Below are 21651 nucleotides of genomic sequence, written 5' to 3'. Positions count from 1 at the left end.
GTATGGTGATACCTGCAAGATGTGGAAAAAAACACTTTGTACAGTTCAGATTTATTAAAGGAAATGTTTTGCCATGAGTGGCTTCAGTCTTAATAGAGAAACTGAGAAAACCAGTATATATATAGTGGCAGGAGTCAGGTGGAGTGTCGTGTGGGTAGAGGTAGTAGTGATAGTGCAGAAATGATCATAAAAATGCGTGTTCAACATAGGGACAATGTTGGACACCTCATGAAATTCAGAGGTGCTAAACTAGTGATTAAAAAGACAATTTAAGAGAAAACACATAGAAACTGTCGTAATTGCTGTCAGTAACACTATCCAACAAAAGTCTGGCAGTTAGTATCCCAAAATTGCTAATCAACAGGATATTACCCATTCAGGAGACTACTGTAACATGGTATCAACAGGTCAGTCTCTAAGCCACCCATCTCACCACATTAATTCCACTGCTATGACTACCACCACCACCTCTACCCACGCAACACTCCACCCGACTCCTACCACTATACATATACTCTTAGTTTCTCTGTATTAGGACTGAAGCCACTCATGGCAAAACATTTCCTTTAATAAATGTCCTGAACTGTACACAAGTGTCAAGGAACAGTAGTCCAAATTTCTTGGACAGATCTTTCTCCTTTTCATTGTGAAATGTAGAAAATGCATCTCAAAATAGTACAATATACAAAGTATCACTAAGATTCTTGTGGACTATTCAGTCAGTATTTTGTCACAAACCTTACTCTAAGTCATTATTAGAGCAAAAATTTTGCTGTATTATGCAAATCAATATTGCACAAGTAACAATGCATGAATTAAAACAATTACTCTTAAGTTCATTAACAAATGGCTATATCCATGGGAAAGGGGGGAAAACAATACTAGGGAATTGTAGGAGGCAATTGGGTTCAATAAAAAAAGTAATAAGGCCACAAGTCATAGAGCAAGAAACTAAGATTACTACACAAAACTGCTAAACCTAACAGTTATTAAATCCTGCAAGGTAGAGCGCAATGCAGACATTAACAAACAAATTTAAGAGTATTATTCCATGTGGATGTGCTTCAAAGTCATTACAGTACCTGGAAAATAATTATAATAAAAAAGAAGCACTAAACCACAAGGGCAAAGGCAACATTAATTTCATTGACTGAACCCCAACACCAGCATCCTCTCAGGAAATTAAGAGAGCATGTAATGTCAACAGGTACAGCCAATGAATACTTCAGTTCAAGGATACTTCCATAAGACAACTTCTAAACGGCAAAAACATCAGCAATGAAGCTGACAATATACTTTCATAGCAGGCCAATCCATTATGTACAGTATTACCAACCTCAGACTTTAGATTAAATTTTCTCATTCACATCAAGAAGCCATTACTAGGTTTTAAAGTCTAAAAATAAAACTCTTTTACTCTGCTTCCTTTTATTAGCTTAGTACAGACGCTGGGATTTGCCCATCGTAGACTTAATATGAAGGGAGCGCACATTCTGCCAGTGCTTTTTAAGAAGCGAGACCAGGAAGTTCATTGCAAGGTATATGTTCTGAACCAGCTCATCGGCAGTCATATCCACATGACCAATGGCAACTGACAAGCACAACACCTGCAAAGTAAAAAAATAGGTAAATCATAAAACACACAAAAATAAAGGTACTGGAGATTTTAAAATACTCAGTAATGTGGTGTCAACACATTTGGTTCAGGTAATACATGCATTCCATCATTGTTAAGATCCAAGCAGCAGTAATTTCATTTAACATTTAATTCCAAAATGTACATTACTGTACGCACAAATAAAAATAAAAAGGCACATGGTGTGTAAGCACAGTTTAACCAATGACATTTGAAGTTTAAATTTTTTTTTAGCAAAACACTTCAGAAAAACATACTGTATAGTTTAGTAATGCTCATGTAGAAATTCTTTAATATTTGCCAACACAACAATCAGAAAAAAAAAAAAACATACCTTTTTCATTTGGAACTTAATTGTTGCCTTTATTTCATCAACCTTTTCACTCAGTTTTTCAGAGTGAGTGCACATGGTAGGGAACTTTCCTGCCTTGTTAAGGCCAGGACCCAACAACCGAGGAATCTGCTTAATCAAGGCATCTGATGCAATAAAAGCATCATATTTCTTAGCTGTTGAAAGAATAATTAATATTAAAGAATAGAATAGAAATATACATGAATATATTGTTTATTAAATATCAGAGTGAGCTGAAGTAACATCAAGCTATCAGAAAAATTTGATTCATCATTCAAAGACTGGAAAATAAAAAATAATCAGGCTATATATACAAGTCAAAAAAATGAGTACCACCAAACTGAAACAGTATCTGGAAGACAATAAATATTAACCCATTAACTGTCCAAACAGATCTATGTTCTTACCACTGGCACTCCAAATGTAGATAAGTTTTATTTTTTCCTGCCTCCAAATTTGGCACGACTGACCCGAGATGCCTGGTCAGTATAGAATGGGTCTTAAACCCTTTCAGGGTCAGTCCCTGTTGCATCTTTTGACTAAGATTGTGCTCTTTATTGAGACACTCAAATGTGTTCTAATTAATATTATATCACGATCTTCTTCCTTCATAGCTGAAAGGGACAAGGTCTGCTTTATATCATCTAACGCTACAAGTACCATGGTAGGCGATATATGTATAATGTTCATCACCATTGTAAATCTTGTATTATATTCTGTAATTTGTTAGGCATTCATACTATTAAGTATGTGATTTTCATGTAGTGGGAAACCACTAGTTAAGAGTGCTGGTTACCAGTCAGCAACTTGCCTACCTGCTAAGTCACGTGATCCTACCTTACGTTGGATTACCCCTCCTTAGAACAGGCAGTAGGTTCACCCACTCACTCCCAAGTAGTACTCTGCCTTGTACTCTCATACTTAGTCTGATCCCCGTTTTCTAGAGTTCTCTATTCATATTCAGATTCCTTGCATGGGAATATCGATCAAACTTCCTGTATGGATAATCTGAATTTAATGTCTCTGTGAAGACATTGATACGAGTTGTTAGCAATGTATCAGTTATTTCATGTCTTATATTGACTGCCTATTAACAATAGCTGTATATAATTCTACCCTTCATGTGTCAAGGGAAATAAACGTAATTTCATGCTCTTTAAGATTATGGTTCATAGATATATGAAGATGCAATCTAAGTTTTATTATTATTAAAGACAAGGATTTTACTTGAGTTCTGGTCATCCTAAAGAAAAAAGGTTAACAAAAAAAAGCCTCTTTGGTTAAGAAGGCTATGTTTGTCACACTAAACCCTTGTTGCCATTGGAGTTTTCCCCTAGATAAAAGCCAACATTCAAACTGATTCCCCACCAAAAGGATTAGTGACCTAATGTAAACCCTCATTCGCAACAGTCCAGTGTATATGTATGGATTGATGGCCAAGTGTCGGTCCCATATTTATACGCCAAAATTTTAGCGCCTTCAAATCTGGTGGAAGAAAGCTGGCCTATATATGAAAGAATGGGTCTATGTGGTAAGTGTGTGCAGTATAAGAAAAAATCCTCCAGCACGCAGTGAATGAGAAAAAACTGACTTTTTGGTTTAAAACAGTGACCTTGCAGTGTATTTTTGTATGGTTTTTATGGTTGTTTTCTCGTTTTCTTTGTCTCACTTGATAGAATGAAAGATACATTACAGAACAAGAGATGATTTTGATTGGTTTCACAACGAAAAGTACCTTGAACTTGAGTTCATAGTAGTGGAAATGTTCGATTTTTGCCAATGTTCAAGAGTAAACAATTCCCGCCACGCGTCCAATACACGTCAAACTGGTGAGCAATATTCCTTCACAAGTGCGCTGATATTATTTATACCATTTTTACAAAAATGCAGTAGTTTGCCTAACAGTATTTTTTTTTTTTTTGAGAATAAAAATTCAAAATGGAAAGCAAGAGTAATATAAGAGGGGCCTGAAGACGTGACTAATGAACAGAGAAAATGTTATTTTAGTGCCAGGTATGTGTCTTGTTTATTCTGGACCCTATTTTGAAATTGGCATCTTTTGAACTTTGGTTGAAATTGGCCAAATTGCCAATTTCTGACCACTTTATTGGGCAGTTGAATCGGTGAATGGGCGGTTTCTTGTACTAAATTGATAAAACAAATGGAGTTATAGTGAAATAGCTACGATTTTAGTAAACTGGAACAATAGAATTTGCCCAAAATAGGGCTCAAAGTGGGCAAAATCGCCGATAGATAAATATCGCAGATATCGCTAACTTCGTGAGAGCATAATTTCGTAAGGTTTCTATCAAATTTTGTACTTCCGGTGTCATTAGTATCGGGAAAAGATTCTCCATTTCATAATTTTTTTTTTTGACCGAGAGTGTTAAGGATCAGGGGTATCGACTCTCCAAGGGTTAACACTCGGTGTGCACAGTATTAATCCTTTGACTGTTTCAGTCATATACATACATCTTTTGAGCCAATGTGTTTGATGTATATATACTCAAAAATTCTAGCGGCTTCAAATCAAGACGGAGAAAGCTGGTACTCCCATGTGTGAGAGAATAGGTCTGTGTGGTCAGTGTGTGCATTATAAAAAAAATCCTGCAGCACACAGTGCATAATGAGAAAAAAAACTCAGACCATGTTTTTGGGTTAAAACGCTGAGGTGTATTTTCGTATAGTATTTATTTTTGTATCCTTGTTTTCGTGGTCTCATTTGATCGAATGGGAGACATACAGAAATAGAGATGATTTTGATTAGTTTCACTGTGATAATGTTGGTAGAATTACCAACAATATGTAAAGTAAAATGACAAGTGCAACTAATGTGACATTTTATTGTGGCAACGTTTCGCTCTCCAGGAGCTCCTGGAGAGCGAAACGTTGCCACAATAAAATTGTCACATTAGTTGCACTTGTGTCCTTTTAATTTACATAGTTTCACTATGAAAAGGACTTGAATTGGATCTCAAAGTAGCAGAAATGTTCGATTTTGGCCAATGCTCAAGAGTAAACAAATTACATCAGTCCAATAAATGTCCAACTAGCCATTCTAATAGTCATGAATGGGTTGACATTTATACAATTACAATAATGCAGTAGTCTGCATAACAGTAAATCTTCTATTTTTTGTGTGAATATAAATTCAAAATAGAAAGCAAGAGGGGCCTGGAGACGTGACTGATGAACATAGCAAATGTTATTTTAGTACCAGGAATGTCGGCATTGTTCATTCTTGACCCAACTTAGAAATTGTCATTTTTTAATTTGCATGAAATTGGCCAAATGCCAATTTCTGACTATTGGGTAGTTGAAATCGGTAAATGGGAGGTTTCTTGTACTCAATAGAACAAATGGAGTTCTAAAGAAATAGCTATAAGTTTGGTAGACTGGAACAATGGAACTGGCCGAAAATAGTGGGCGAAATCACTGATGCGTAAATGTGGTTAACTTCGCAAGAACGTATTTCCATAAGTTTTCCATCAAATTTCGTACTTTTGGGGTCATTAGCATCGGGAAAAGATTCTCTATCATCTCATAAGAAAAAAAAATTTTTTTTAACCCCTTTCAAGGTCCCCAGGCCCTCTCCCAGTCTTGTTCTCAGGGTCGCCCAAATTTCAAAAAAAAAAAATAAAAATAAATAAATAAAAAAAAACCACCCATTTACCCATTTCAACTATCTAATACAGTGGTCAGAATTTAGCAATTTTGCCAATTTCACACAAATTTCATAAGATGCCAATTTCCAAATAAGGTCCAGAATAAACAAGACAGTCATTCCTGGCACTAAAATAATATTTCCTCTGTTCATTAGTCACGTCCCCATGCCACTCTTACGTTGTTTTGCTTTCCACTTTGAATTTTTATTCTCACAAAAAATAGAAGATTTACTGTTATGCAGACTACTGCATTAGTGTAGAAATGTTATAAATAATATCAGCGCACTTGTGAAAGAATATTAGACTCACCAGTTGACGTGTATTGGACGCTTAGCATGATTTGTTTACTTTAGAACTTTGGTAAAAATCAAAATTTCTGCTACTTTGAGCTCAATTTCAAGGTACTTTTCATTGTAAAACCAGTCAAAATCATCTCAATTTCTGTAACATGTCTTCCATTCTATAAAATGAGATCAGGAAAACTAGAATACAAAAATAATTTTTTTTTATTTTTTTTATTTTTTTTTTTTTTATCACACTGGCCGATTCCCACCAAGGCAGGGTGGCCCGAAAAAGAAAAACTTTACCATCATTCACTCCATCACTGTCTTGCCAGAAGGGTGCTTTACACTACAGTTTTTAAACTGCAACATTAGCACCCCTCCTTCAGAGTGCAGGCACTGTACTTCCCATCTCCAGGACTCAAGCCCGGCCTGCCGGTTTCCCTGAACCCCTTCATAAATGTTACTTTGCTCACACTCCAACAGCACATCAAGTATTATAAACCATTTGTCTCCATTCACTCCTATCAAACATGCTCACACATGCCTGCTGGAAGTCCAAGCCCCTCGCACACAAAACCTCCAACCTTTCCTAGGCCGACCCCTACCCCACCTACCTTCCTTCCACTACAGACTGATACACTCTTGAAGTCATTCTGTTTCGCTCCATTCTCTCTACATGTCCGAACCACCTCAACAACCCTTCCTCAGCCCTCTGGACAACAGTTTTGGTAATCCCGCACCTCCTCCTAACTTCCAAACTATGAATTCTCTGCATTATATTCACACCACACATTGCCCTCAGACATGACATCTCCACTGCCTCCAGCCTTCTCCTCGCTGCAACATTCATCACCCATGCTTCACACCCATATAAGAGCGTTGGTAAAACTATACTCTCATACATTCCCCTCTTTGCCTCTAAGGACAAAGTTCTTTGTCTTCACAGACTCCAAAGTGCACCACTCACCCTTTTCCCCTCATCAATTCTATGATTCACCTCATCTTTCATAAACCCATCTGCTGACACGTCCACTCCCAAATATCTGAATACCATAAATACCATACGAAAATACAGTGCAAAGTCCCTGTTTTAATCCAAAAACACGGCAAAGTTTTTTTCTCATTACGCACTGTGCTGCAGGATTTTTTTATACTGCGCAAACTGACCACACACCCATTCTTTCATACCTAGTCCTACCAGCATTCTCTCTAGATTTGAGGGCGCTAGAATTTAGGTGTACTAGTACGTCAAAAACCCTGGTGCGCGAGCCGTACTAGTACGTCCAAAACCCTGAAAGGGTTAATATTTTGCAACACACACACACACACACACACACACACACACACACACACACACACAACTAGGATTGGGGGTTTCAACAGTAAAAGGGTTAAAGAAATCTGGGATCACTTAGTACCTTGTGGGAGCACTAGTTCAATTGAGCGCCAGGTAGAGCAAACAGTGTGGGATTCACTGATGTCATGTCGTATTAACACCCTTTTTAATCCTTTCAGGGTTTCCGACGTACTAGTACAGCTTACGTGTCAGGGTTGACGTACTAGAACGCCTAAATTCTAGCGCCTTCAAATCTAGTGAAAGCTGGTAGGCTTACATATGAAAGAATGGATCTATGAGGTCAGTGTGCACAGTATAAAAAAATCCTGCAGCACACAGTGCATAATGAGAAAAAAATCCGACTGTTTTTGGTTTAAAATAGCGACTTCAGTGTATTTTCGTATGGTATTTATGGTTGTATTCCAGTTTTCCTGGTCTCATTTTTATAGTGGAAGACATACTTCAGAAATTGAGATGATTTCAACTGGCGAGTAATATTCTTTCACAAGTGCACTGATATTATTTATACCATTTCTACACTAATGCAGTAGTCTGCATAACAGTAAATCTCTATTTTTTGTGAGAATAAAATTCAAAGTGGAAAGCAAAAGAATGTAAGATGGGCATTGGGAAGTGACTAATGAAGAGAGAAAATGTTATTTTAGTGCCAGGAATGTCTGTTTTGCTTATTCTGGACCCTAATTGGAAATTGGCATCTTCTGAAATGTGTGAAATTGGCAAAATTGCCAATTTCTGACCCCTGTATTGGATACTTGAAATCTGCAAATGGGTGGTTTCTTGTACTCATTCGATAGAAAAAAAAAAATGGAGTTCTAGCGAAATAGATACGCCTACCATCCGACTTACGACCAAGTTCATTTCCGAGAAACCGGTCGTAACTCGAAATGGTCGCAAGTCGAACTTTACTACTGAATATCAACAAAACATTTTTGTAATGACTTTTATTTTGGTATTTCATGTTTTACTTTACTTTTTATGTTGTTAGTACTGTATTTTATACTGTAAGGTTTAGGATAAACACTGTGTACAACACAAATAGTTGTTTATTTCCCAGAAATTTGGCATAAAATACACGGTCGTAAGTCGAGTGGTCGTAAGTCGAGTGGTCGTAAGTCGAGTGGTCGTAAGTCGAGCAGGTCATAAGTCGGATGGTAGGTGTATGATTTTTGTGGACTAGTACACTGAAATTGGCCAAAATTAGAGCTCAAAGTGGGCAAAAATCGCCGATACGTAAACATCAAGACCACTAACATCGCGAGAGCATAATCCCTTAAGTATTCCATCAAATTTCATACTTTTGGTGTCGTGATTGGGAAAAGATTTTCTATCATTTCGTAAAAAAAATTTTTCCAAAAAATTTTCGACCCTGAGAATGAGTTTAGGAGAGGGTCTCTCGACCCTGAAAGAGTTAAGACGAAAGTTATGTTGACCCCAAGTTTAGTGGCTTTGAGATGGATGTGGACACAAGTGGAGGAAATATCAAAAACCTCGATAATAACCCATGTGCAACAAACATTACTGCAACATCCTTTCAATTCTGATACCACTGGTATTGTCATTCTGTCAGAATGCCCTATAACCTATGCTCTAAGAGAAACAATTTGGGAACATACGTAATATGTGTTTGGAAGGCCAGGTGGCTGGCTGACTGAATTTGGCTGTGTGTCTGTGTGTGTGTGTGTGTGTGTGTGTGTGTGTGTGTGTGTCTGTCTGTCTGTCTGTCTGTCTGTGTGTGTGTGTGTGTGTGTGTGTGTGTGTCTGTGTGTGTGTGTCTGTGTGTGTGTGTCTGTGTGTGTGTGTCTGTGTGTGTGTGTCTGTGTGTGTGTGTCTGTGTGTGTGTGTCTGTGTGTGTGTGTCTGTGTGTGTGTGTCTGTGTGTGTGTGTCTGTGTGTGTGTGTCTGTGTGTGTGTGTCTGTGTGTGTGTGTCTGTGTGTGTGTGTCTGTGTGTGTGTGTCTGTGTGTGTATGTCTGTGTGTGTGTCTGTGTGTGTGTCTGTCTGTGTGTGTCTGTGTGTGTCTGTGTGTGTCTGTGTGTCTGTCTGTGTCTGTCTGTGTGTCTGTGTCTGTCTGTGTGTCTGTCTGTGTGTCTGTCTGTGTCTGTCTGTGTGTGTCTGTGTCTGTCTGTCTGTGTGTCTGTCTGTCTGTCTGTCTGTGTGTCTGTCTGTCTGTCTGTCTGTCTGTCTGTCTGTGTGTGTCTGTCTGTCTGTGTGTGTGTCTGTGTGTGTGTGTCTGTGTGTGTGTGTGTCTGTGTGTGTGTGTGTGTGTGTGTGTGTGTGTGTGTGTGTGTGTGTGTGTGTGTGTGTGTGTGTGTGTGTGTGTGTGTGTGTGTGTACTCACCTAGTTGAGGTTGTACTCACCTAGTTGAGGTTGCGGGGGTCGAGTCCGAGCTCCTGGCCCCGCCTCTTCACTGATCGCTACTAGGTCTGTGTGCGTCTGCCTGTGTGTGTGCCTGTCTGTCTGTCTGTGTGTGTGTGTGTGTGTGTGTGTGTGTGTGTGTGTGTGTGTGTGTGTGTGTGTGTGTGTGTGTGTGTGTGTGTGTGTGTGTGTGTGTCTGTGTCTGTGTCTGTGTGTGTGTGTGTGTGTGTGTGTGTGTGTGTGTGTGTGTGTGTGTGTGTGTGTGTGTGTGTGTGTGTGTGTGTGTGTGTGTGTCTGTGTGTCTGTGTGTGTGTGTGTGTGTGTGTGTGTGTGTGTGTGTGTGTGTGTGTGTGTGTGTGTGTGTGTGTGTGTGTGTGTGTGTGTGTGTGTGTGTGTGTGTGTGTGTGTGTGTGTGTGTGTGTGCGCGCGCGCACGTACTCGCCTAATTGTGGTTGCAGGGGTCGAGACTCGGCTCCTGGCCCCACCTCTTCACTGATCGCTACTAGGTCCTCCCCCTCTCTGCTTCCTGAGCTGTCATCTCTCTTCTTAAAACTATGTATGGTTCCTGCCTCCACTACTTCACTTGCTAGGCTATTCCACTTCCTGACGACTGACTGAAGAAATACTTCCTAAACGTCCCTGTGACTCGTCTGAGTCTTCAGCTTCCAGTTGTGACCCCTTGTTTCTGTGTCCCCTCTCTGGAACATCCTATCTCTGTCCACCTTGTCTATTCCCCGCAGTATCTTTTATGTCGTTATCATGTCTCCTCTGACCCTTCTGTCCTCCAGTGTCGTCAATCCAATTTCCCTCAACCTTTCCTCGTACGACATTCCCCTGAGCTCTGGGACTACCCTTGTTGCAAACCTTTGTACTTTCTCTAACTTCTTGACATGCTTGACCAGGTATGGGTTCCAGATTGGTGCTGCATACTCCTAACATACACAGTGTACAGTGTCTCGAACGATTCCTTATTAACGTATCGGAACGCTATTCTCAGGTTTGCCAGGCACCCGCATGCTGCAGCAGTTATTTGGTTGATCTGTGCCTCCAGTGACGTGCTCGGTGTTATGGTCACCCCAAGGTCTTTCTCCCTGAGTGAGGTCTGTAGTCTTTGTCCACCTAGCCTATACTCTGTCTGCGGTCTTCTTTGCCCCTCCCCAACCTTCACGACTTTGCATTTGGCAGGATTGAATTCGAGAAGCCAGTTTCTGGACCACATGTCCAGCCTGCCCAAGTCTCTTTGCAGTCCTGCCTCATCCTCACCCGATTTAATTCTTCTCATCAACTTCACATCATCTGCGAATAGGGACACTTCAGAGTCTCTTCCTTCCATCACGTCGTTCGCATATATCAAAAATAGCATTGGTCCTAGAACTGACCCCTGTGGGACCCCGCTCGTCACAGGCGCCCACTGTGATACCTCTTCATGTACCATGACTCGTTGCTGCCTCCCTGTCAGGTATTCCCTGATACATTACAGTGCCCTCCCTGTTATATGCACCTGATCCTCCAGCTTCTGCACTAATCTCTTGTGGGGAATTGTGTCAAAGGCCTTCCTGCAGTCTAGGAAAACGCAATCAACCCACCCCTCTCTCTCGTGTCTTACTTCTGTTACCTTGTCATAAAACTCCATGTTTGTGACAGTATCTGCCTTCCATGAACCCATGCTGGTTTTCATTTATAATCTTGTTCCATTCCAGGTGTTCCACCACTCTCCTCCTGATGATCTTCTCCATGACTTTGCACACAATACATGTCAGAGACACAGGTCTGTAGTTTAGTGCCTCATTTCTGTTTCCTTTCTTAAATATGGGGACTACATTTGCTGTCTTCCATTTCTCAGGTAGTTGCCCAGTTTCAAGGGATGTGTTGAAGATTGTGGTTAGGGGCACGCACAGCATCTCTGCTCCTTCTCTAAGGACCCACGGGGAGATGTTGTCCGGTCCCATCGCCTTTGAGGTATCAAGGTCACTTAGCAGCTTCTGCACCTCCTCCTCAGTTGTTCGTATGTCATCCAACACTTGTTGGTATATTCCCTCTTGGTGTTCCCTTCTGTGCTGTCTTCCCACAGCCCTTCCTGTCTCTACTGTAAATACTTCCTTAAATCTCCTGTTTAGCTCCTCACATACCTCCTGATCATTTCTTGTGAGTTCTCCCCCTTCTGTCCTCAATCTGATCACCTGGTCTTTGACTGTTGTCTTCCTCCTGATGTGACTATACAACAATTTCGGGTCAGTCTTGATTTTCGATGCTATGTCATTTCCATACTGTCGCTGGGCCTCCCTCCTTACCTGTGCATACTCATTCCTGGCTCTGCGGCTGATCTCCCTATTTTCATGTGTTCTCTGCCTTCTGTACTTTTTCCATTCTCTATTGCACTTAGAATTTTGCCTCCTTACATCGTCGGGTAAACCAGGGGCTCGTTCTGGTCTTCCCATTGTTTCTGTTGCCCTTGGGAATAAACCTTTCCACTGCCTCCTTGCATTTTGTTGTTACATATTCCATCATTTTGTTTACTGGCTTTCCTGTCAGTTCTCTGTCCCACGGAACCTCCTGCAGGAAGTTCCTCAACCCTATGTAGTCCCCTCTTTTATAGTCAGGCTCCTCCCATTCAACTCCTGTTACTCTCTCCACTTGCAACTATGTATTCAAAGCACCGAACCACGTGGTCGCTAGCTCCTCTTTGTGTGCGCGTGGTGTGCGCGCGTGGTGTGTGCGTGTGTGTGTACTCACCTAATTGTACTCGCCTAATTGTGGTTGCAGGGGTCGAGACTCAGCTCCTGGCCCTGCCTCTTCACTGATCGCTACTGGATCCTCTCTCTCTCTCTGCTTCCTGAGCTTCGTCATACCTCTTCTTAAAACTATGTATGGTTCCTGCCTCCACTACTTCACTTGCTAGGCTATTCCACTTGCTGACAACTCTATGACTGAAGAATATTTCCTAACATCCCTGTGACTCGTCTGAGTCTTCAGCTTCCAGTTGTGACCCCTTGTCCCTGTGTCCCCTCTCTGGAACATCCTATCTCTGTCCACCTTGTCTATTCCCTGCAGTATCTTGTATGTCGTTATCATGTCTCCCCTGACCCTTCTGTCCTCCAGTGTGTGTGTGTGTGTGTGTGTGTGTGTGTGTGTGTGTGTGTGTGTGTACTCACCTAGTTGAGGTTGCGGGGGTCGAGTCCGAGCTCCTGGCCCCGCCTCTTCACTGATCGCTACTAGGTCACTCTCCCTGAGCCGTGAGCTTTATCATACCCCTGCTTAAAGCTATGTATGGATCCTGCCTCCACTACATCGCTTCCCAAACTATTCCACTTACTGACTACTCTGTGGCTGAAGAAATACTTCCTAACATCCCTGTGATTCATCTGTGTCTTCAGCTTCCAACTGTGTCCCCTTGTTACTGTGTCCAATCTCTGGAACATCCTGTCTTTGTCCACCTTGTCAATTCCTCTCAGTATTTTGTATGTCGTTATCATGTCCCCCCTATCTCTCCTGTCCTCCAGTGTCGTCAGGTTGATTTCCCTTAACCTCTCCTCGTAGGACATACCTCTTAGCTCTGGGACTAGTCTTGTTGCAAACCTTTGCACTTTCTCTAGTTTCTTCACGTGCTTGGCTAGGTGTGGGTTCCAAACTGGTGCCGCATACTCCAATATGGGCCTAACATACACGGTGTACAGGGTCCTGAATGATTCCTTATTAAGATGTCGGAATGCTGTTCTGAGGTTTGCTAGGCGCCCATATGCTGCAGCAGTTATTTGGTTGATGTGCGCTTCAGGAGATGTGCCTGGTGTTATACTCACCCCAAGATCTTTTTCCTTGAGTGAGGTTTGTAGTCTCTGACCCCCTAGACTGTACTCCGTCTGCGGCCTTCTTTGCCCTTCCCCAATCTTCATGACTTTGCACTTGGTGGGATTGAACTCCAGGAGCCAATTGCTGGACCAGGTCTGCAGCCTGTCCAGATCCCTTTGTAGTTCTGCCTGGTCTTCGATCGAGTGAATTCTTCTCATCAACTTCACGTCATCTGCAAACAGGGACACCTCAGAGTCTATTCCTTCCGTCATATCGTTCACAAATACCAGAAACAGCACTGGTCCTAGGACTGACCCCTGCGGGACCCCGCTGGTCACAGGTGCCCACTCTGACACCTCGCCATGTACCATGACTCGCTGCTGTCTTCCTGACAAGTATTCCCTGATCCATTGTAGTGCCTTCCCTGTTATCCCTGCTTGGTCCTCCAGTTTTTGCACCAATCTCTTGTGTGTGTGTGCGCGCGTGTGCGCGCCTTGAGGTGGCGAGTCTATCATTCTGTCTCATTCGTTTTACCTCGTTTACTCACCTATCACCCTACATCAAGACTACAAATATTCTAAAGTAATGAGTTTACTGTATATGCACTTTATCACTAGAGCATTTTAAATGTCGTAGTATATTACATGCGAGTGTGGTGTCCTGGCTGGCTACCATACCTCCTACACCTGACTTCCTACAAATAAATACTACTCACCTTTAACCCTACATTAAGACTACAAATATTTTAAGGCATGTAATAAGTGTACCGTTTGTGTTTTATTTCTTATTTTATTTCTGAAGCTTGGGAGTGCCCATAACCCTAGTACTTATAAGTTAAATGATGTAGAACTTAGCCATACAGATTGCGAAAAGGACTTGGGGGTTATGGTGAGCAGCAACCTTAAACCAAGACAGCAATGCCTAAGCGTACGTAATAAGGCAAATAGATTACTGGGATTTATATCAAGATGTGTAAGCAACAGAAGTCCAGAGGTCATACTGCAGCTTTATACATCATTAGTAAGGCCTCACCTAGATTATGCAGCTCAGTTCTGGTCTCCATATTACAGAATGGACATAAATTCATTAGAAAACATTCAGCGTAGGATGACTAAATTAATACATAGCATTAGAAATCTTCCTTATGAAGAAAGATTGAAGACTCTTAAGTTACATTCACTTGTTAGACGTAGAATGAGGGGAGACCTGATCGAAGTGTATAAGTGGAAGATAGGTATTAATAAAGGGGATATTAATAAGGTCTTGAGGACGTCTCTCCAAGAGAGAACCCACAGTAATGGATTTAAATTAGTTTCAAATTTAGGTTGGATAAGTGCATGAGTGGGAGGGGTTGGATTTGAGTGGGACTTTCACATCAGAGCTTATTTCTTGGGTGGCATTGAAAATTGGGTTGGGCAAATGTTTTGTTAGTGGGATGAATTGTAAAGGGCCTGCCTAGTATGGGCCAACAGGCCTCCTGCAGTGTTCCTCCTTTCCTATGTTCTTATTACTTTTAATGCCTAGTTCTATTAATAACTTAATACATGTTAGTATAGTTATTTTATTTATATGCATTTATAAGTGGAAAAAAGTGACGTTCGGTTTCCAGGGGTAGCCTGAAACCTAACCTGCCGTGTAAGTGGGGGCCCTACTGTATTTAACCCCTTGACTGTTGCAACCCCAATCCTGAGGTGTCTCCTGGTGTCGCAAAATTTAAAAAAAAAAAATTTTTTCTTATGAAATGATAGAGAATCTTTTCCCGATTGTAAAGACACCAAAAAAAAAAAAAACGAAATTTGATGGAAAACTGACGGAATTATGCTCTCGCGAAGTTAGCAACCTCGGCGATATTTACAAATCGGCAATTTCGCCCACTTTGAGCCCTATTTTCAGCTAATTCCATTATTCCAGTCAACCAAACTCATAGCTATTTCTTCAGAACTCCATTTTTTTCTATTGAGTGAGTACAAGAAACTGCCCATTTACAGATTTCAACTACCCAATAACATGGTCAGAAATTTGCAATTTGGCCAATTTCACGAAAATTAAAAAATTTGACAATTTCAAAATAAGGACCAGAATGAACAATGCAGACATTCCAAGCTCTAAAATAACATTTTCTTTGTTCATCAGTCACGTCTCCAGGCCCCTCTGATATTACTCTTGCTTTCTATTTTGAATTTTTATTCAAACAAAAAATAGAAGATTTACTGTTATGCAAAGTACTGCAATACTGTAATAATTGTACAAATGTCAACCCATTCATGACTGCATATTAGAATGGCTAGTTGGACATTTATTGGACAATGACATCATTTGTTTACTTTTGAACATCGGCAAAAATCAAACATTTCCCGCACTTTGTGCTCCATTTCCAGGTTCTTTTTATAGTAAAATTAATCAAAATCACCTCTATTTCTATAATATATTTTCTATTCTATCAAATGAGACCAAGAAAATGAGAATACAACCATAAATACTATACGAAAATAGACCACAAAGTCGGCATTTTAATTAAAAAAAAAACGGTCGGAGTTTTTTTCTCATTATGCACTGCGTGCTCCAGGATTTTTTTTTTTATATGGTGCACACTGACCACACAGACCCATTCTCTCACATGTGGGCCTACCAGCTTTCTCCTGCTTGATTTGAAGCCGCTGGAATTTATGAGTATACATACGTCAAACACGGTACCTCGTAAGACGTATATATGTATACGGCCGCAACAGTCAAAGGGTTAACATTATCAATTTATGCCTTATTTGGCAATTCCCATCATGTGCACCAAGGTATTGGGGTTATGGAATACAGAAATACTGTACCATTATCAGACTGTGCAGCAACCAAAATAGCTAGTGTATTACTCAAATTTGGCTTCACCGATTACCAGAACAAAATGATGTCCATTACTGTAATCGTTTTACTAATACAATTATAAAAAAAAATTTTTTACACTAAATCTGAATATATGTAAGGAAAAAATCTCCAAAGGACTGTCTGGGACAGTCACATCAACATGAATACTTAATTTGAAATGCAAATAAATGTACCCACCAAGCTTTTTAACAAGTTTTTTGTCCTTGTTCAGTTTCTTGAGGTCATCAGCAGACATGCATGGTAAATCATTTTCACTTGCTTCATCTATGTGCATCTGGTCTCCAAAAACACACACCTTCATCTTTGGCTTGGGAATGTGCTTCAACCTACCAGTAAAATTTAGGGCACGTTAGCCTATACAGAATTTAACATACAATTGTAACCTAAAGCCCTTAATTTATAGACAATTACTATTTTTTTTTTAATTCAAAATATTAAAGTTCCTTTCAACATGCTATAACACTAACATTAAACTAACAACTTTTAGGTAGAATAACTAATAATAATCTAACAATTAGGCTTACAACAACAATTTTTAACCTTTAAACTGTCCAAGCGTAGAGTTACGTTCACTCGTGTAGCACTCCGAACGTAGATTGACGTTTTATTTTACACTTGAATGCATGTAAAATAAAACAGATCTACTTTCAGAGTGCTACGAGAATGAATGTAGATTTATGATTGGACAGTCTAAGGGTTAAACTAAAAAGGCATTAGGAAGTATTACAAGTATCTAAAGAACACTGACTTGTGGTAAATAAAAAAGAAGGGGGGGGGGGATGATTTGAATAAATGCCAATAAGAAACTGGTTATAGAATGCAAGCATCTTACAGATACAATCTAACTACTTACAACTGAGAAACTCTGGTATTACAATACATGAAAACATCTTATTACAACAGTACTGTACAATCTTTTACTTACCAAATATTCCTTCCCTCAAGTCTTCAGGCACTAAATCACCAATAAAGGCTAACGGCAAGTTACTTGCCTCCCCAGTTATTTTAAGACCCTGGGTGCAGGTCCACCAAGGTTAACCTCAGCTCCCTAGACCTTACCATGGTCCAGCAGGGTATACCACCATTAGGGCAGCAAACTAGTTGCCAGTATCTAACCAGGATTAGAACCTAAGAACAGAAGAGCATTGCAACAGGCCTGCTAGCAATGATAGGCAGGTCCAACTGGCACCCATTCATGTAATACTTCTCTAACCGATCTTTAAAGCTACAAGGTTTTCACTTCATTGACACTAGTGTTTCACTTTTCCCTAATCTTGCCTCACTTAATACTGTTAATGAAAAACTCATAAAAATACTGACCTGGATGACTTATTTTGTACCACAAACTTACTTATTACATTATACTATTCACTGATCTACCCCTACCTCACCTATGCTATTTGTGCCTGGGGATCCACAACAGCAACTCCCCTAAGCCAATAACACCCCAACAAAAAGCTGCAGTGCACATAATCACAGTCTATTGCTAGACAACACACTCTCCCCCTCTTCAAAGACCTAAATCTATTCACCATACAAAACATTCACTCTTACTACTGTGCAACCTACATTTTCAGAATAAGAAATATAAATCCTGAACTGAAGCACTTTCTTGATAGTTGCAACAGGACCCATAGACACAATACTAAGCACAAAAATCACTACAACATTCTCAGTGTTCGGCTAAATCTCTTCGAAAATTCAAAGTACATAAAAGGGCCCAAAATCTTGAACACACTGCCAGAACACTCTAGAACCACTGACTCAGCCAGTATTTTCAAAACTGTTAAAAATCACCTTATGTCCCTAACACATCCCAGCATCAACTAAATATGTAAAAACTATAAATGAATATTTTCAGTGTCATGAACATACATAAAAAATTAAATATATATTTTAACTGTAATCCTCCCAAACCTGTACTTCTCCTCATTACACTTATTAAAGCTATATAGCATGAACTAATAGGATATTCAATTATTTTGTATTCATTGTAAATTCCTAAATTAACAACTTATTGTTATTACCCTCTTAATCTTAAGTTAGTCTTAAGTTTGCCAGAGATGTTCGGGATGTATAAGGGCTTTTGATATGTACACTTAATGTCGTTCTCTTTTGTACAACCACTATCATGCTGAAATAAAATACTATTATTAATAACTAATGCTTTCCTGTATTTTTCCTAAACCTATATTTTTCAACTTAAACCCCTTGCTTTAAGTCCTGTCTTGGTTTGATATTTTTAGCACATTTAAATTATTTATTCCTCCCTTGCATTTATAGACCTCATTCACCCCCCCCCCCCCAATTCTACAACTTTCCTTTCCTAAGTGCAGAATCAGTGCCCTTAGTCTATCCTCTTAAGAAACATTTCTGTTATATGTAACCAACTATGACATCCTCTGCATGTTTTCCAGCACATTCATGTTCATTCCCTACATGACCAGAACTGCAGGCCATATCAAAATGAGGCCTGACCAAGGATGTTTGAAGTTTAACCTGACTCCTATTATTTATACCTTTTGATATGAAGCCAAGAATTCTATTAACCTTATTGTAAACACTTATGCACTGTTGTGTTTACTTTAAATTACTGCTAACCAGAACTTCATATTTATGGAGACCTACATTATTCAGTTTGCAAGCAGCACCATTCTCTTATCCCAGGTTGGAGTCTTATATCTGTCTACATTAAACAGCATCTGCCATTTCCCAGACCACTGCATTAACCTATCCAGGTCATCCTGTAGTCTGTGTCATCAAAATTGATTACATATTTCGGTGTCTTCGGAAAACTTATGTTGTTGTTCCATCATCTATGTATATTTGTGAATAAAGGGCCCTACACTGCTTGTACTGCATCCCCACACTGATTTTTCCCCATTTACATTATCAGTCATTACTACTATCTCAAGAAGTGGAAATATTTTATTATAAGGCAGGAATGCCCTTGTAAAACCATGCTGAGATCCAATGATCAATTGAAGTATCAAGGAGACTTCAAATAGTCTCTGCAATTAAAGATTCCATCAATTTTCCCCAAAACGGAGGTTAAGCTCGTAATTGTTTGGATTGTTAACCCGGGGGAATTGGGGAGGGGGGTATTAACCACTAAAGATAATGCAAGAAAGTGTCAAGAATTCTGATTTTCATTAGTGTCCTTTAATTGTCCCCCAGGATGCAACCAATACCAGTCAACTAACACCCAGGTACCTACTTACTGCTAGGTGAGGAAACATCAAACATTTCTACCCATGTTGGGGATTGAACCAGACAGTGGAAAGCAAGTGCACTGCCAAATGAACCATGGGACAGCTTAGGCTAATTGGTCTAAATTCAAAGTTAATGACATTTCCTACTTTGTAGCTAAGCATTGCATTTGCCATTCTCCACTTACCCAGCACTAGTACTAGTTTGTAGCGATATGTTAAAAAGACTAGCTAATGATTTGCTAAGTTCCTCCTTACATTCCTTTATAACCCTGAGAACGGTTCATTAGGACCCAGCAATTTCTTTGCTCCCAATTTTGAAATTAAACTATGAATTTACCTTGTTCCAGTACAAAACTTATATGACCACACCAACAATCTTTTGCAGCACTATACTGGTACAGCAATAATAGGTGTGCCTAATAAGCACTTGTTTGATTTTCATATTAATTAAAGATTATACGTCTTAGAAATAATTAAATTCGGGTTTAGCATCTCAGCTAAACTAATAATTTTTCCTCAAGCAAATTATTTTGGATTTTAATTTTTTATTAAAGTCAAAGTTTATGACAAAATTAGTCTTAAATACATGTGGTGAATGAAGGATCAGTGTAGGTAAAACATATGTGGCCAGTCAGGTACCTAGTCTAGCAGCCCTGGCTGGCTTGCTCTGGCTGGCTTGCTCTGGCTGGCTTGCTCTGGCTGGCTTGCCCTGGCTGGCTTGCCCTGGCTGGCTTGCCCTGGCTGGCTTGCCCTGGCTGGCTTGCCCTGGCTGGCATACCCTGGCTGGCATACCCTGGCTGGCTTGCCCTGGCTGGCTTGCCCTGGCTGGCATGCCCTGGCTGGCATGCCCTGGCTGGCATGCCCTGGCTGGCATGCCCTGGCTGGCATGCCCTGGCTGGCATGCCCTGGCTGGCATGCCCTGGCTGGCTTGCCCTGGCTGGCTTGCCCTGGCTGGCATACCCTGGCTGGCATACCCTGGCTGGCATACCCTGGCTGGCATACCCTGGCTGGCATACCCTGGCTGGCATACCCTGGCTGGCATACCCTGGCTGGCATACCCTGGCTGGCATACCCTGGCTGGCTTGCCCTGGCTGGCATACCCTGCTGGCTACCCTGGGGGTTAGGTCAACACTTACTTAACAGTGCCACTAAAACGTTTATCCTTCTGGGGGTCGTAGTTTTTAAGGCCGATCTGCAGCTCTACGGTCTCCCTGAAGTTCCTCTTAAGCTCCCTGGCGCCCAGCAGAGCAGCGTTCACACACTCGTACAGTGTCTCTCTGCTCACCTTACTGCAGACAAACTAACATTAACCTACACAACATTCTACTGAAAATATTTTAAATTAAGAAATATTGAAGGGCTCTCAAGGTGGAATAACATAATATGAAGATGTGCACTAGCCCTCAGAGTGGTCTAGCATCATAAGTATCAGTAGCTAATACATGCCATCATAGGGACACACGTGCACACCATAATTATCACAATTTCATCTTTAATTGCAGTTTGTAAGAGGCTCATCATATCAAGAAGTTGATGTAATATATCAAATACTCAAGAAACACACGGAGATAAGTGGAAGGGAACAGGAATAACCGCTAAAACTGAGGAGTTACCTGGTCATAGTGTTGCCTGGGTTACTGTGACTCACTAAAAGACAGCAAGATGGTGGTCGCCCTTCCTCCCCCTCCCCCTTCCTCCCTGCCTCCCCCTCCCCCTGCTTCCCTGCCTCCCCCTCCCCCTTCCTCCCTGCCCCCCCTCCCCCTGCTTCCCTGCCTCCCCCTCCCCCTTCCTCCCTGCCTCCCCCTCCCCCTTCCTCCCTGCCCCCCCTCCCCCTGCTTCCCCCTCCCCTTGCCTCCCAGCCTCCCCCTCCCCCTACCTCCCCCTGTCTCCCTTCCTCTCCCTCCCTCCCTCACTCCCTACCTTCCTCTCCCTCCCTCCCTCTCCCTCCCTGCCTCTCTTCATCTTACAACAACATATTACCTTCCTCTCACATAACATATTATATATTATATGTAATGCTACGTTTATTCACTAAAGAGGTTTCGTGAAAGTTAATAATATCGTAGTGTTGATGGTACATATTTTCCAGGTTAACGTGGAGAGATGTGATAAAATGTCAGTCAACACG

The 21651-nt window shown here is 40.9% G+C and overlaps 1 protein-coding gene across 1 annotated transcript; it reads right to left on the bottom strand.

Annotated features, from left to right (window-relative positions):
• Positions 1-1411: 1411 nt before the first annotated feature.
• Positions 1412-21215, bottom strand: RpL10Ab (ribosomal protein L10Ab). Its single transcript, XM_070085262.1, has 5 exons — positions 21137-21215; positions 20660-20812; positions 16489-16637; positions 1971-2143; positions 1412-1607 (listed from the first exon to the last, which is right to left on the bottom strand). The coding sequence occupies exons 1-5, from the start codon at positions 21142-21144 to the stop codon at positions 1437-1439; spliced, it is 654 nt and encodes a 217-aa protein (XP_069941363.1). The 5' UTR covers positions 21145-21215; the 3' UTR covers positions 1412-1436.
• Positions 21216-21651: the final 436 nt, after the last annotated feature.

The sequence above is a fragment of the Cherax quadricarinatus genome, chromosome 15 (genome assembly GCF_038502225.1).
Source record: "Cherax quadricarinatus isolate ZL_2023a chromosome 15, ASM3850222v1, whole genome shotgun sequence".
NCBI classification, from domain to species: domain Eukaryota; kingdom Metazoa; phylum Arthropoda; class Malacostraca; order Decapoda; family Parastacidae; genus Cherax; species Cherax quadricarinatus.
This window is presented reverse-complemented; position numbering and strand designations above follow the sequence as displayed.